General features: G+C 44.3%; 1 protein-coding gene across 2 annotated transcripts in view; it reads right to left on the reverse strand.

The window, feature by feature from the left end:
* Window positions 1-814: 814 nt before the first annotated feature.
* Window positions 815-16,246, reverse strand: part of PPP4R3A (protein phosphatase 4 regulatory subunit 3A) — a 23,214-nt gene continuing 7,782 nt past the window's right edge. The window contains exons 2-15 of one of the 2 annotated variants that reach the window (XM_069949297.1): window positions 15,506-15,561; window positions 14,266-14,364; window positions 12,669-13,286; window positions 9,191-9,268; window positions 8,991-9,107; window positions 8,671-8,787; window positions 8,078-8,209; window positions 7,115-7,217; window positions 6,036-6,194; window positions 5,675-5,844; window positions 5,070-5,212; window positions 3,831-4,021; window positions 2,945-3,171; window positions 815-1,742 (exon numbers count right to left, since the gene is read on the reverse strand). In XM_069949297.1, the coding sequence (XP_069805398.1) occupies window positions 1,626-1,742; window positions 2,945-3,171; window positions 3,831-4,021; window positions 5,070-5,212; window positions 5,675-5,844; window positions 6,036-6,194; window positions 7,115-7,217; window positions 8,078-8,209; window positions 8,671-8,787; window positions 8,991-9,107; window positions 9,191-9,268; window positions 12,669-13,286; window positions 14,266-14,364; window positions 15,506-15,561 (2,327 nt within the window). In that variant the 3' untranslated portion in view covers window positions 815-1,625. Of the gene's footprint in view, window positions 1,743-2,944; window positions 3,172-3,830; window positions 4,022-5,069; window positions 5,213-5,674; window positions 5,845-6,035; window positions 6,195-7,096; window positions 7,218-8,077; window positions 8,210-8,670; window positions 8,788-8,990; window positions 9,108-9,190; window positions 9,269-12,668; window positions 13,287-14,265; window positions 14,365-15,505; window positions 15,562-16,246 lie in introns of both variants that reach the window. The other variant, XM_069949296.1, reaches the window with a different exon arrangement.

Raw genomic sequence — 16,246 nt, forward strand, 5'->3', positions numbered from 1 at the left:
CATACCCTGATTGTCATGAAGTTTCTGTCTCCATAGAAGCAGGTAAGTTCAGGCTGCATTGGATACTTAGCCAAGCTCCATGCAAAACTATCATGATTTTACTGAGTTTTTCTAAAGAAGCACTTTGCCGTTAGAAGATCAGAGTGATGGTAATGCAGGCCGTGCACGGTTTATAAACACATCCAAAATACTGCAGAATGAACTGTCCAGAGCAGGAGAGGTTTTCTATGGGGATTTGCTGCTGCTCTGGACAGTTCCTGACATGGACAGAAGGGGCAGCAGAGAGCACTGTGTCAGACTGGAGAGAATACATCACTTCCTGCAGGACACACAGCAGCTGATAAGTACTGGAAGATGTGAGATTTTTAAACAGAAGTAATTTACAAACCTATATAACTTTCTGACACCAGTTAAAGTTGTTACAGTCATTTTTACAAACGTTTGATGTGTCTGGTCTGGGTCCTAAGTTCGGCTGCAATTGTGATTTACAGAGCGGGTGAGCAGAAGAACCCCCAATCTCTGGCCAACCTGGCTGCTTACAGGAGGTGGGCTCCATTATAACCTCAGGTCAGAAATGGAGTATGATGGCAGGTGCAAAACAAACGTCTGAATGACAGGGCCGCTTTAGACTGCTCACCATTACAATGGAGAGCATATTCAGCTTGCATATTATTATGACAGTCCTGTAATCAAAATACAGAATGGATGGGCAGCACGGTGCTAACATCCCCAATACAAGAGAAACCAATTGTATTCAGCAACGTCCATTCGTCCACACCACGGCCCAGCAGAAAGCACATAAGCAGCACAAGAGTTTGATATTACATGAAAAAAAATTTAATGGTCCCAAACAGATTCAACAACTCAGCATACACCCAGGGTGGGAGAAAGGAATATAAAATGATACAAATCATGACACGAGGTGACCACATCTAGAATTCCACTCAATTTTTTTTTTTAATCAAGTTGGGGTTGAGATCTTCCCCTACACCTTCAAAAGAAAGCTGCAGTATAAGGGCAATACGAGGGGAGACGAACTGGAAAAGAAAAAATTTGAGAAAAAGAAATTGAGGAAAAAAAAATGTTGTAATCGGCTCACCCCACCGAGGGTTTCTTTTAAAACCTGTTGTGGCAAATGTAATGAGAAAAGAAAAGGTTCAGGATGTGGGAATCCTATCTAGGCAGACAGGATCCGCCCAATCAGAAGTGCTGGCATCCATTGTATGTATAGCTGCAGACGTTCCTCCTAGCGGCGCCATCTCAGAGCCTCTCTCCTCCTCTCGCTTTAAGCTTCGGAGCATCTGACCAGCCAATCGAGAGTTCAACAAGAAACTCCTGCCCTGTTGGCTTTTTTTTTTTTTACTTTTTTTTTTATTTGACTTTTATTTCCTTCCCTGAGAAAAGGGCAATGTGTGGTCTGCGGGAGAGTACAAGGCGTCTAAGTCCTGTCCAAATGTCATGTCTTCCCTCCCTGGTGCTCCTGGGAATTGGCACTTATGAGCTGATATCTACATGTTGGTTTGTGTCAGACTCGCTGGCAGCACGGTGCGCCCGGCTGGGGCGGGTTTTCTGTTGTTGCGGGAGATCAGTTGTTTGATGGGATTTGTCCAAACAAACTGCTGGTATTAAGAGCCAAGCCTTGCTTTCTTACTGAGCGGCAGAGTCTCTTCCTTCTCCTCCTCTTCATCATCATCCTCCTCCTCATCGTCATCTGGATAGTCTACTAGTCCCACAAGGCCTCCCTGGAAAGTTATAAGAGTGTCATTAGGTTGGATGGCTGATCAGTGTCTGATCGCTGCGGGTTCATACCTCCACTGCTCCATTACTGAAGCCAAGTGAAAGAGAACACAGCAGTGATGGATCTGTTACACACTGGACATGGACGGCACTTCATAGGCCCCACAGGGGGGGAGATAGTCACATCCACCTGCGCCTCATTTCTGTCCCACAATTCTCTAACTCGCTCACCAAGGACGCGTGGCCAGTTTGTGTGTATTTTACATTATGTTTTTATGCAGTGATTAAGATGTTTGTACGTCAAAATGCGTCACATATACTATCTACATGAATTTTTTGGGTTGCTTTATGGGATGGCTGCATCGCTGGCTTTTTCCTTGGATTGTGCAATGTAGACCCGTTAGGTCCCTGGACATCAGCTGCGCCTCCCTATACCATATCTTATGCACAGGAGATGGGTCATATGAAATAAGGCATGAGTATTGTTGTGGCGGTTTCTTTACTTTTCTATGAGAGTGAATCCGCCTGTTTCCTAAATGAGTCGCAGGTTATGCCACCCTATAGGGGGTGTAAACAAAGCTAAGCTCTAAAGGGGCGGCGGATATTCAAACTTCAAAGGGAATCAGTCACATCCCAAACTGTGGACACCGTTAAATGGCTGTCAAGAAAACACAAGCTTTTAATTTTAAGGGTGAAAGTGTCAGAGGAGTCCCTAAACTCCTGGGACGCCTCCTCTCTCCTCCTCCTGTCCTGTCATGCTTGATGGACTGTCAGCTTCCAGCAATATGCCCCGCTTAAAAATCTTGTTCCCGCACTGCGCATACAAATTGTAGGCAGGCGCAAAATTTGAAAACAGGACTTTTCCACCCAACTGTCAGGGATGGGAGGGGGAGCAAGGTAGTGTTACAGCCCTCAGGACTTTAGGGGCTTGGGAACACTTTACACCAGTGAATAAAAGCATTTCCTATATTCTGGAAGCACAGACAGATATATAGAAGGTCTTATGTGTCTCCTTGCACGACCAGTAACAGTCTCAGCTGTTTGGAAGATAAATTGCAGCTGACACATTCCCTTTAATAGGGCTGGTTGGGTTTGCGGCATGGCGTCTGGCATTTTTTCTGATAAAATGATACAATACTGCCTGACGCATTTGGCTGACACCGCTCGGTGACTGGATCGCTCATTCGGCACCACTATCAGTATATACCTTTGTAGTAATAGCTGCCGTCTGGGGTGTGCTTTTGGAAACTGATCCAGGGGAGCCAGGAGAACCAGGTGACCCGGGAGAACCTGGTGACCCTGGTAAGCTGCTCGCTGTGGACTGGCTGGTGAGATTCGTCTTCGATCCTCCAGAAAAGGAAAGTTTAAAACTTGAACTCTGGCGCCCGGTGAGACTGGTCTTCAGGAGAACCTCTTTCTCTTCACTGTCCTTCACTAAAAAAAAAAAAAAAAAAATGGTAACAAAACGTGTAAAGGCTGTAGAAGCAGTTAAAGGGGTTGCCCAGGAGCCGACGACTGCTTCCCGATGCGCACGTTCTGTAAGGCTTGCTTTCAAAGCGAAGAGAGGTACATACCGATCATGACGTGCATCTGCGGCATTGTGTGGCTACTGAACATGGTTCACACGCCATGATCGGGATATACACCCGCCCCCTGCTCAGGACATAAGCCCAGAAGGCTTCAGCCATCTTCTGCTCTCAAACAACCCCTAGCCAGTGCCATGTACAGACCGAAGATGCCTAATGTAAGGCTGACCCTCTTTATAACAGAGACCCTAGCTCCACAGCATCTATGTAGCCCAGGGGTGGGGAACCTTTGGCCCTCCAGCTGTTGCAAAACTACAATTCCCATCATGCCTGGACAGCCAAAGCTTTAGCTATCCAGGCATGATGGGAATGGTAGTTTTACAACAGCTGGAGGGCTGATGTAGCCACTTGTAGATGAGCTGAACGAAGCCAATGGAGTTCATATTACAGAGCCCAGTGTGACCTGTTTATGCTCCAAGCTGAACGTTACTAACGTAGAAGTGACTTCCATGAACACAAGTTCCCCTCTCCACCAGCGATGTCATAGGTATCAAACCAAATACTTACATTTCTTTCTCTCCATGAACTTGCTGATGGGATCATTCAGATCGTCAATATTCTTTATTTTGTCTGAAGGTAAAACCAGTGGATCCCCGTCCTCCAGGTCATCCTCATCAGTGTTAAACCACATCTCCTCCTCATCCTCTATAGAGCGAGCGTCTCTCCGGTACCGGTGATTCCTGAGGATGGACCGCATGCTGCCGAGCAGATAAATGTTTAGGTACAATTTTTATTCCTCTTAGAAAGATGGAAAAAGGGCTGGGGAGGTCAAGTGGGTGAACTGATTAATGATTTTTGGAATTATGCCTTAAAGGGGTACTCCAGCAAAAAAAAAAATTAACTGGTGTCAGAAAGTTATATAGATTTGTAAATTATTTCTATTTCAAATTTTCCATTCTTCCAGTACTTATCAGCTGCTTTATGTCCTGCAGGACGTGGTGTATTCTCTCCAGTCTTCCAGTACTTATCAGCTGCTGTATGTCCTGCAGGAAGTGGTGTATTCTCTCCAGTCTTCCAGTACTTATCAGCTGCTGTATGTCCTGCAGGAAGTGGTGTATTCTCTCCAGTCTTCCAGTACTTATCAGCTGCTGTATGTCCTGCAGGAAGTGGTGTATTCTCTCCAGTCTTCCAGTACTTATCAGCTGCTGTATGTCCTGCAGGAAGTGGTGTATTCTCTCCAGTCTGACACAGTACTCTCTAATGCCACCTCTGTCCATGTCAGGAACTGTCCAGAGCAGCAGAGGTTTTCTATGGAGATTTACTGCTGCTCTGGACAGTTCCTGACATGGACAGAGGTGGCAGCAGAGAGCGCTGTGTCATACTGGAGAGAATACACCACTTCCTGCAGGAAATACAGCAGCTGATAAGTACTGGAAGACTGGGGATTTTTTTAAACAGTAAATTAAAAACCTGTATAACTTTCTGACACTAGATGATTTGGAAAAAAAAAAATATAAAAAGGTTGGTGTACCCCTTTAAGGTATGTCCTTTGTTATTACTGGGTGGCAGTGTTCTTTGCTTGAACATAATGCATCCTCTTAGGTGTAACAAGTACCAGCGCGTATGCCACACAAGAACAACTGGTGCAGTTCTAGCTATTTAAGTGGCTGGATGAATTTTCAGCATCCTTTATGAACGCAGTCACTCCCATAAATCACTGCATAATATTTCTGGTGTTACCATGATAAATGTAGTCCTGGTCCAAGCTTATTGCTCAGTTTCCAATGATACGGCTCTGACACAAACCTGTCAAGCTTGGGGTTGTCTTGTCTTTCACGTTGCTGATCGTATCGCAGTTTAAGTCCTTTGAATGTCTGTACATATTCCACATCCTCTAAAGCTTTCCAGTAATTCTCAATGACATGAGCTGTTAATGATTTGATATCCTCCTGTTAGACAGAAATCATATCGGTCAATGGGAACAGGGAGCCTGGATATAGAGAAGTGTAAAGGGAAACTATCAGCGGGTTAGAAGCAAGTAACCTGCTGACATCTGCCTATAGTTTGTCACCTTCACCTTTGCGCCATTTCTGTGCTGTTAGTAAATTAATATTTATGCTAATAAGGCATTTTGGGGCGGGACTACAGTTCTCGGCCAGCCTAGAAGGGGCAGGGCAGATTAGTGCAGAAGCCCCGCCCCCAGTGCACCACAACACCTAATCAGCAAAGAGGATAACCCTCTAACAGCATGGAAATAGTGCAGAGGATGAAGGTAAGAAACTAGTGCACTGTGTCCAATAGGGAGATGTCAGCAGGTTAGGGTCTTTTTTTTTCCTTTAGTTACAATTCCAAGGTGCAGCATTTTCATAGTTTTATACACTTGAATGAAACAATTACAGCAGGGTACTCACCACTCGCACGTATTCAAAGATCTCAATGATGGCCGAGTTTAGGAGGTTATATCGAGAACCATTATTGAGAAATGCTTTAACCACAGGCTCAAACAGGAAGCTTTTCACTATATATCTGTTATAGAATTCATCCTTCAGGCCGACTATTTTCCGCATGAACCGCAGGGCGCCTGTAATAACAATAGTATATTACGACGGGCTAACTGCTTGGTTTAACAGGTTTATTACAATGCTATCAGCTGCTTCCTCATGAATCATGGACCAGCAGATGATGTATGTGTCTGTCATGGACAGAAGCAGGGTTGCTGAATGTGACGGTATACTGGGGGTAGGAAGCCGCCTCAGTGCCTTAGGTACTTACACAGGGCCAGGAAAGAGTGCACAGAGGACATAAGTACCAGCACTCTGCGCAGGATGTCCTTGTTGATGATGTAGTTCTTTATGTGATATGTGTGATGTTCTACACAAAACGTTAACAGCTCCAAGATCAGCGCCAGCAACTGAGCCGTCTGGAAATCATCTGAAAGAAAAAAGAAAAAAATTTAATTGGGAAAACTGCAAAACAAACAACTAAAATTCAGGTTTTTTTTCTGAGCTGCTTGTTTGATAAACCAACATATTCTTATAGACTTTATGACCTAAATACAAGCTCTACCATTAAAGCATAACTGTCATTTCAGGGCCATTTTTCTGAAAACATTAAATATCAACAGTACAAGCGATTTTAAGAAACTCTGTAATAGGTTTTATGTACTAAAAGAGTTTCCTTCTGTAGTGAAAAAGCAATCTCCCAGCCTCCCCCCTCACATCAGATAAAGCAGGATTTCTGTCTCCATTATGTGGCTATGGAGAGGGGAGGGGCTGTTAGGAGTGAGTGAGCACGGAGCAGTCCTGCAAAGCACAACACCCTGCAATCTTCTCTCAGTAAGTTCATAGATAAGCACTGACCTTTCTGACACCTGAATTTAGCGTTTTAGTTGCCCAGAGAGTCTACAAACAGCGGACCTTCATGTCACCTCTTCCTGCTCCCTCATCTCCCTCAGCCCCTCCCCCCTTCATAGGCTTACAATGGAGAGAGCAGAGCCCGTCTTCACTGGCTTCTCTGTAATGAAGACGTGTTTGCCTGATAATGCACAGATAAGAAGTCAGGGGGGGAGGCTGGGAGATTGCTTCTTGAGTACAGAAGGAGGCTTTTTTGGCTGATAAAACCTATTACAGAGTTTCTTAAAATCGCTTATACTACTGATTTCTGCAATAAAAAAAAAAACATGACAGTTACGCTTTAAAGCATATGGGCACACAGTGAGTAGTGACTCCGCTGGTGACAACATGCACTGGTCACCTCTGCACTGGACAAGGGATAACACATTATCTCCAGTGACTACTATATATATGAGATAGAAGAGTAATATATGACAATACCCCTTTGGACTTGCTGACCTTTACTGGGTTTCTCCTCTGTAGTGTTAGCCAGTAATGGAGCAGTGAGGACGTGCATGCAATGCTTGTAGAAGAAGCCTAAGAATTCTGTCTTCTCCGTTTTCTACAGAAAAAAACCCAAAGAGGTTTGTTCTAAATGAGCAATATGGGTGAAAACAATGACCGGACTAATCTTAGTAAATTGTAAGTACACATCTGTCTAGAAAGGCATCTTAATACAAACCCAACCGACCCCATTAAAGTCAATAGGGTTAACCACTATAGAAGCAGTCTGACGCACACATACAAGGCAAGTGTACAAGAGACAGAGAAGGTAACAAGTGACACACACATACAAGGCAAGTGTACAAGAGACAGAGAAGGTAACAAGTGACACACACATACAAGGCAAGTGTACAAGAGACAGAAAAGGTAACAAGTGACACACACATACAAGGCAAGTGTACAAGAGACAGAGAAGGTAACAAGTGACACACACATACAAGGCAAGTGTACAAGAGACAGAGAAGGTAACACAAGTGACACACACATACAAGGCAAGTGTACAAGAGACAGAAAAGGTAACAAGTGACACACACAAGGCAAGTGTACAAGAGACAGAGAAGGTAACACAAGTGACACACACATACAAGGCAAGTGTACAAGAGACAGAGAAGGTAACACAAGTGACACACACATACAAGGCAAGTGTACAAGAGACAGAAAAGGTAACAAGTGACACACACATACAAGGCAAGTGTACAAGAGACAGAGAAGGTAACAAGTGACACACACATACAAGGCAAGTGTACAAGAGACAGAGAAGGTAACACAAGTGACACACACATACAAGGCAAGTGTACAAGAGACAGAGAAGGTAACAAGTGACACACACATACAAGGCAAGTGTACAAGAGACAGAGAAGGTAACACAAGTGACACATGAGGGGTAGAGAAATGCAGACAATAAATATGGTCTCTTACACTCGTCGTTGCCAGCATGTTATCTGGATCCACCAACGTCCTCAGCAGTCCGGTCAGCTGTACGGCTCCTCCCAGCTCTGGATCAGTGTCACAAATCATATGCTCAATTATCAGGTTGATCAGCAAGATGTCCTAATAAAAAAAAAAAAAAAAAAAGGTTCACCGGTTAAACTGCACAATATAAATGACAAGTTGTTTCTATGTTCATGAGACTTGCTGTAAAGCACAGGTGTCAAACTTAAGGCCCTCCAGCTGTTGCAAAAACTACAATACCCATCATGCCGGGAGAGCTAAAGCTTTGGCTGTCCGGGCATTATGGGAATAGTAGTTTTGCAACAGTTGTGGGGCTGCACGTCTAACGCTGCTGCTGTGAGGCATGGCACTAAGATAATAAGATAATAATATACTAAAAATAAAATGTTAAAAATTAGAAAATAGAAACATCACAAAAAAATTTAATTTAATATCTAGATGTAATCAGTAAAAAAAAAAAAAAAATCTAGGTGATGTATTCGCTTTAAGGTTTTGTACACGGTAAGAAAAGAACCAAACAGCCTCTCTTACTCCATAGATGAATCCAGGAAGCTACTTACATCATCATTCTGCTGCGACTCCTGCATTACAAACTCCCGCACCATGGATGGGTTGTACTCCACAAGGTAGGAAAAGATATCAGTGGCCGCACTGCGGACTTGTGTATCATCCATACCCTGGAGGGACATAAACGGTATACAGAAACTGTATTGGGTACGGTGTCCAACTCATGGCCCTCCAGCTGTTGCAAAACTACAATTCCCATCATGCCTGGAGAGCTAAAGTTTTGGCTGTCCAGGCATGATGGGAATTGTGGTTCTGCAACAGCTGGAGGGCCTATAAAGTAACATATAGTAGTGGAAAGTTATAATATACCTACCAGAATGACTTCCAGGGCCGGCAGGATGCCCATGTTAGATAAAGTCTTGAAGAAAGCATCTCTGTTCTGAGGTTGTAAAGTTTGGGAGAAAGCGCAAAACTCTTTCAGGAAATTCACCTAAAGTAGAACAGAATGAGGGTCATACATTATATGGTGACTGTGAGGGGGTCTTCATCCAGGTTACTAGCAGCTCCACGTACCAGCTCCTGACGCTTCTCATCATCTGTGGCTTCATCTGTGAGGTGCGCAAATAATTCTGTAAGAAATTTCTCATCTTCCTATAATATGAATTAAAAAAAAAAAGAAAAGTCAGGTGAGTAGACGGCAGGGTAAGTGGCGGCAGTAGCGTCATCTCTTACTAACACCAGAAACCTCACTTGGCCGACTATGTGAATATTTCTCCAATAGGGATGGTAACACAATCTGAAGCAAGAGTCTAACAAACCTAAAAATTCTAAAAATAAAGAGGACTGCAAATGACAGGAAGGAATCATATACATGACATTTGTCATATAGAACCATATACTGCATAGTAATACAAATGTATATTAAAGAGGGGTCCCTGCTCACAGGAGCTTACAATCTAAATAACCCTCCCAACCACAACACACTATAACATGTAACTTTCTTTTTCCCTTATTGACTGTATAATAAAGTGCACATTCCCATAGAGACTTGGTGACATAACTAGTGATCCAGTCGCTTGTGATACTGACGTTTGACACCGCACAGGTGACCCTCGACGTATACATGTAACAAGACATGAACTGAGCCTAAAGCCGACCGTACACATAGCCAGCCAGAGCCCTGCTCACACAGCTCTCATCTACAGTACATTACAATGACACAGCAAGCAGAGATCCGCAGAGATTCAGCACACACAGTGATTTTTGTTCACAACTTCAAACATTATAGAAAAAAGGAACAGATGTAAAATGGTTTTACATAACACAGTGATTCCTTAAAGGGGTAATTCCAGATTTTTTTTTAAATAAAAAACATGATACTCCTCAATCCCCCAGAGCCACCATGTTAGCACCCTCCAGTCCCCTGCTAGTCATTAGACCTGCTCAGCCAATCTCTGGGCTCCTGCCTCATCTGGTGACTGACTGAGCGGTCAGGTCCTGCTGAGAAGACAAAGCAGTGACAGGCTGGGGATTGCAGGCGGTGAAAAGAGAGTTGCAGGGGATCAGGCTAGTTGAGTATCATTTATTTTTACTGTGCCCCCAGAAAAATATACATTTTTTTAGGATACCTGAATATCACTTAAAATCAACACATAAAATTAAAAATGGCGCAATCTGAAAATAAATACCATGTGGCCACACACAATATATCACTAAGGATTTCAATGGGATTGGATGGCGTTATGGGTAGTAGAGCTTTTCCATCAGCCACTGGTACAAAGCAAGGAGCATGGCAGAATACTCCAGAACACAACGTCATTGTTTGCAGACATCAGTAGAAAACGTCTAGTGCAGGGATGGGAAAACTACAATTCCCATCATGCCTGAAGAACTAAAGCTTTGGCTGTCCAGGAATGATGGGAATTGGAAGTGTGCAACAGCTGGAGGGCCGCAGGTAACCTATGCCTGCTTTAAAGTGTCACTGTCGTGAATTTTTTTTTTGCAGAAATCAATAGTCCAGGCGATTTTAAGAAACTTTGTAATTGGGTTTATTATCCGAAAAATGCATTTTTATCATGAAAAAGCAGTTTGAAGCTCTCCCCCCTGTCTTCATTGTTCTCCTATGGAGAGAGCTAAAGAAAAGACCAAAACAGGACAACAAAGAGTTAATCTACAAATCCCTCACGGGATATCTCCTGTGACAGTCACCAGTGACCTGTCTGAGCTCGGATTACAGCTGTCACCCAGCTCCGTGCCTGTAATCCTCTGTTATCTGCTTTCTGCTGCCGGCTAACTCCCTCCTTCCTCCTCCCCCCTCCCCTCTCCCTAGAACAGACAGGGGACGTCTCCTGCAACAAGTCACAATTTTCAGAGTGGATGAAAAAGAGGAAGGAGGGGGGGACCTGGGAAAAGGCTTCTTACATGCAGATAATGGCAGATTTGGCTAATAAACCCAATTACAAAGTTTCTTAAAATCGCCTGGACTATTGATTTCTGCAAAAAAAAAAAATACGACAGTGACTCTTTAAGCTCTTCAGGCAGGATGGGAATGGAAGTTTTGCAACAAATGGAGGCCCAGAGGTTCCCCACGCCTGGTCTAGGGGTATTGGCTGCACCGCTCTGGCTGCTACTGGGACCTTGTTACTCCAACATTAGCTTCACACTGTGTTTGTGGGGGGTATTCTCTTACTGATGTGTATTCTCTATGGGTGTTTTCTCTCTCTCCCTTTGGCAATGTGTTTGGGGTGGGGGATTTTCCTGCTGGGGTAATGCTTATGTTGGTGCTGAGTATGGGGATCGGTTAGTATTTCAGAAGAAAACTGATGACTCTAATAGCTATAGTTTCTCACACGTTGGAGATATGTCTGTAAGAAATCCTGCACACATCACCCAGAACCCACACGACTACTAACCCATCTCCTTCCTTTTAGGGGACACTAATCCTCCATGTTTACCTGCACCGGTGTCCTCCACATAGACCCAGTTTGTAGCCATTGTGGACAGTGGTGGGAGACTGTAGAGCAGACGTTCCGGCACAGTGTGGCATCCTCTTCCATCAGACTTTTGTGGTTCCTATGCTTCCTGTATACCTTATATAATAGCCACTCTCCTGCCTCTATTCACCATATCCTCCTGTCTCCTCTCAGCCACCAAACAGGGGGAGCGCAGAAAATCAATCAAAACAATTCTGATTCTTCGTGCATTCCTAGTTGGTACCCGTACTATATATACAAATACAGATTAGTCACAGACCATCAGCCTCATACATAGTTACAGCCAGGAGAAAATGTGTAGTTTTTCTGTATATTACTATGCTGCAGAGTTCTTAAAGGGGTATTCCACTCCAACATAACTTTTGATATGTTGCTGCCCATGGAGAGACTAACTATTCCTTCCATACTTGGTACTATCTATTCAGTCTCCTTCCCCCAGTTCTCATCTGCTGCTTTCTGCCGAAGACACAGAAATCTAAGTGTGAGCCTTTCTCTATGTCTCCTCCCTCCCCTCCCTTCTGAGACGGCTGTTGTAAACATGTCCCTGGCAGGCTGTATTTGCAACATTGTAGCTTCTTTGTAATGCTGAGAGGGTTAATCTGAGGACAAGTTGCTGATGAACTCACTGTGATTATCCCTCCCAGCATTACAAAGAAGCTACAATGTGACAGATACAGCCTGCCAGGGACTTGTTTACATCAGCCGTCTCAGCAGAGGAGGAGGAGGAAAGAAAGGGAAAAAAACTCACTAACAGATTTTTCTGGTTTCAGCAGAAAGCAGCAGCTGAGAACTGGGGGAAGGAGACTAAATAGATAATAACAAGTATGGAAGGAATTGTTAGTCTCACTATGGGCAGCAACATATTAAAAGTTATGTTTCAGTGGAATAGCCCTTTCAGACAATCAGTATATAGGGGATGGAACCCTTATTTACACACATATGAGATCACTCATTTACTATACAGATTGAAAGTATCAGACCTCAAAATAAACCAAAAACACAAGAATTAGTTGGTTCTCTCAGGTCAGAGGCTGGGGGGGTGCACATCTCAGACTTACCTGTAACATCCCAACTATCTCCACTTTGTTAAAAAATATGAAGGAGTGGAGAGTAGACAACATGTTTTCTTCAAAGACGGAGGGGGTGGGCAATACCACGTCTTGTATGTACTGCACGCGGTACGTCTGGTGGATTTTCTGTTTCAGTTCTGGGTCCGATATGGGGATGACCTCTTTAAACTTAGCAGTTTTTGTTAGAAATTCCCTGTGTTTGCGCTGTACAGATAAGGAAGGGTCGTACTCCAGGCAGCCGATGATGTCCATAATGCAATCTTCAGAAAACATGACTTCAAAGAGCGCAGTTCGGTTTAAGAGGAAGATGCCCTTAATAATTTCATACAAGTGGTGTAATCCTTCAATGTTTTCCAGGTCTTCACACACATGGAAAAGTTCAAGGAGTTTTTTAATGTACCCCTCATTCTCTAAAGACAGAGCCAACTTCTCCCGTCGGAGCGGAGAGGGCAACGACGAGGCCACCACTTCAGCAATTTCCTCTAACCGACTAAGTTCACAGGATGGCAATTCCAAGCCTGGAGAGGACATGTCCTCGAAGCGTTCTTCTTCCGATTCATCCACCAGATCCTGAGTGATGTCCACGGAAGGGTCTTTTCCTTGTACCTGTGGGAAAAAGAACGGTTAGGTTAACTTGCTGCAATGTAAACGCCTGGAGAATGAGAAACTAAGCGCAATGTGGATGCACAACCCTGCACACAGATCCTCCCCAACATTACATCTCCTCCAACACACAAGGGGTGAGGGTGTCTGAGGATAGAGATTATATATATATATATATATATATATATATATATATATATATATATATATATATATATAAAGACGTGACTGGACAAAGCCATGTGAGAATCTACAGCACAAAATCAAAAGATCACATTAAAGGTGGGACATACAGATTTATAATTTACCTCTATTTAAAAATCTTCACTCTTCCAGTGTTTATCAGCTGCTGTATGTCCTGCAAGAAGTGGTGTACTCTCTCCAGTCTGACACAGTGCTCTCTGCTGCCACCTCTGTCCATGTCAGGAACTGTCCAGAGCAGCAGCAAATCCCTATAGAAAACCTCTCTTGCTCTGGCAGTTCCTGACATGGACAGAGGTGGCAGCAGAGAGCACTGTGTCAGACTGGAGAGAATACACCACTTCCTGCAGGACATACAGCAGCTGATAAGTACTGGAAGACTGGAGATTATTAAATAAAAGTAATTTACAGATGTGTATAACTTTTTGGCACCAATTGATTTAAAAACATTTTTTTTCTGGAGTTCCCCTTTAATGAACCTACAGGTAACATGAAAATAATAGAAAATGGAGTTAAAGAAAAAAATTGTGAAATTCACACATAGTATATAGAAATACAACCTATGGGTGGGTCCACACTACGGAATCCATGTGGATAAATTCCGGCGGATTTTGTCGCTAGTATGCGCTCCTCAACACCATTCTATGGCCAGGCGGATTCCGCACAGGAGGAAAGGCGCGCGGCTGTGAGCGCGTACTAGGGACAGAATCCGCCGACCTATAAGTGCAGTGCTGCCCCTATGTCTCCTGCAAGAGATCTGGACACGGGTTGTATTATGTACCTGACATATTTTCTCCCAAATCTCATCACATCCAGCTTTTTCCTGAAAACTGAGAGCCAAGTCATAGTTTTCAGCCTCCGACCAAACAATCAACGTATCCTGAAAAGTAGACGGACAGAAGATGAGCAGATTAGTGGGGCAAAAAAAAAAAAAAAAAAAAAATCAAACTTCTACAGTTTGTTGTGGAAATCCATCCCCGCTGTATATAAAGGAGTGCACCGCTATCATTCCTCTTACACTCCTGGGTCTCACAGTCACATGCTGCCATGTTGTATCACAGGTAACGCAATGAATTATAGTTACATGGTTGGATTTTTGGCAACTGTCTGGTCTCGGTCACTATGTGACCCAAACCTTATGAAGAAGGGAACCGCCTGACTACGCATCCCCTAAGGGAACCTTCACGCGTCCGTACTGCAGCAGGTTTCACAATGTGAATCTCTTGCAGTGAAATCTGCTGCAAATCCGATTACCATTAAAGTCTATGGCACTCCATTTTTGCTGCGAATTTAAAGGGGTAGTTTACCAAAATACCATAGACCGTAAGGGGGTCATGTGGAGAGCAGTAAGGGTTCATCCTCTTCAGCTCTCTGGCTCTCCTCTTCCCCCATCTGTGCAGATGAGACCGCACCACACACAATGTCCAATAGCTGCCAAGTTCTTTCTGTTCTGCAGTATATTTTATGGAGATGCGAAGGGCGACATTATAAAGTACAAGTGGTCACACAACAAACAAGCGTTCATATGGCCCTATAGAGCGAAACCAGAGGCCTTTCCTCACTCTCCAGTTCCGCGCAGGCACATCATGGCCTCCTGTCTTACAGACGGGTAATATTGTGCTCATTGCCTTATAAATCCCCGCTGGTGACACACAGACCCCCAGCAACCTAAACTTCTCTCATATATGATAGGAACACTACAACTCCCAGCATACTGGGACACCCAAACATTGCCCAGACATGCTGTGTGTTATAGTCCGCAGAAGCTGGAGATCCAGGGTTTAAGGAATCATTACTCATCCCATTACTGAGTGACTCCTGCTGTACGCTGCATACAACAGGCAATTCTCTCCCAGCATCACCAGTGAGGAGATAAAGACACATTATATATATATATATATATATATATATATATATATATATATATATATATATATATATATATATACATACACACACACACACACACACACACACACACACACACACACACACACACACACAGCCGTCTCCAGGTTTACCTGCTGTTTCTGGTAAGCCGTGTTCGGGTTAATTTTTGATTCCAAAAGTAATGAGCCTAAAAATGAAGAAGAAAAAAATAAAAATAAATAAACATATTAATAAATCCAATATGGCTGCTATAACCCCACAGGTCTCGCTGTAAGTGAGCGGCATTGACTGGAAAAATAAAAGAACAACAAGCGTCACTTGAGACCTCTGATAAAGAAATGGAAATGTGACAGGTTCATTGTACAATATGTGGGGTAAGCTAAGTGGCATCTGAGCACCGAGCACATGGGGGGGGGGGGGGGGGGGACATCAGAGCACCGATCACATGGGGGGACGGACGGACATCAGAGCACCGAGCACATGGGGGGGGGGGGGGGGGGAAAATGAGCACCGAGCACATGGGGTGACGGACGGACATCAGAGCACTGAGCACATGTGGGGGGGGACGGACGGACATCAGAGCACCGAGCACATGGGGGACGGACGGACATCAGAGCACCGAGCACATGGGGGGGACATCAGAGCACCGAGCACATGGGGGGGGGGGGGGGGAAATGAGCACAGAGCACATGGGGTGACGGACGGACATCAGAGCACCGAAGCACATTGGGGGGGGGGGGGGGACGGACGGACATCAGAGCACCGAGCACATGGGGTGACGGACGGACATCAGAGCACCGAGCACATTGGGGGGGGGGGGGGACGGACGGACATCAGAGCACCGAGCACATGGGGTGACGGACCGACATCAG

Source organism: Dendropsophus ebraccatus, chromosome 13, assembly GCF_027789765.1.
Source record: "Dendropsophus ebraccatus isolate aDenEbr1 chromosome 13, aDenEbr1.pat, whole genome shotgun sequence".
In the NCBI taxonomy this organism is placed as follows: domain Eukaryota; kingdom Metazoa; phylum Chordata; class Amphibia; order Anura; family Hylidae; genus Dendropsophus; species Dendropsophus ebraccatus.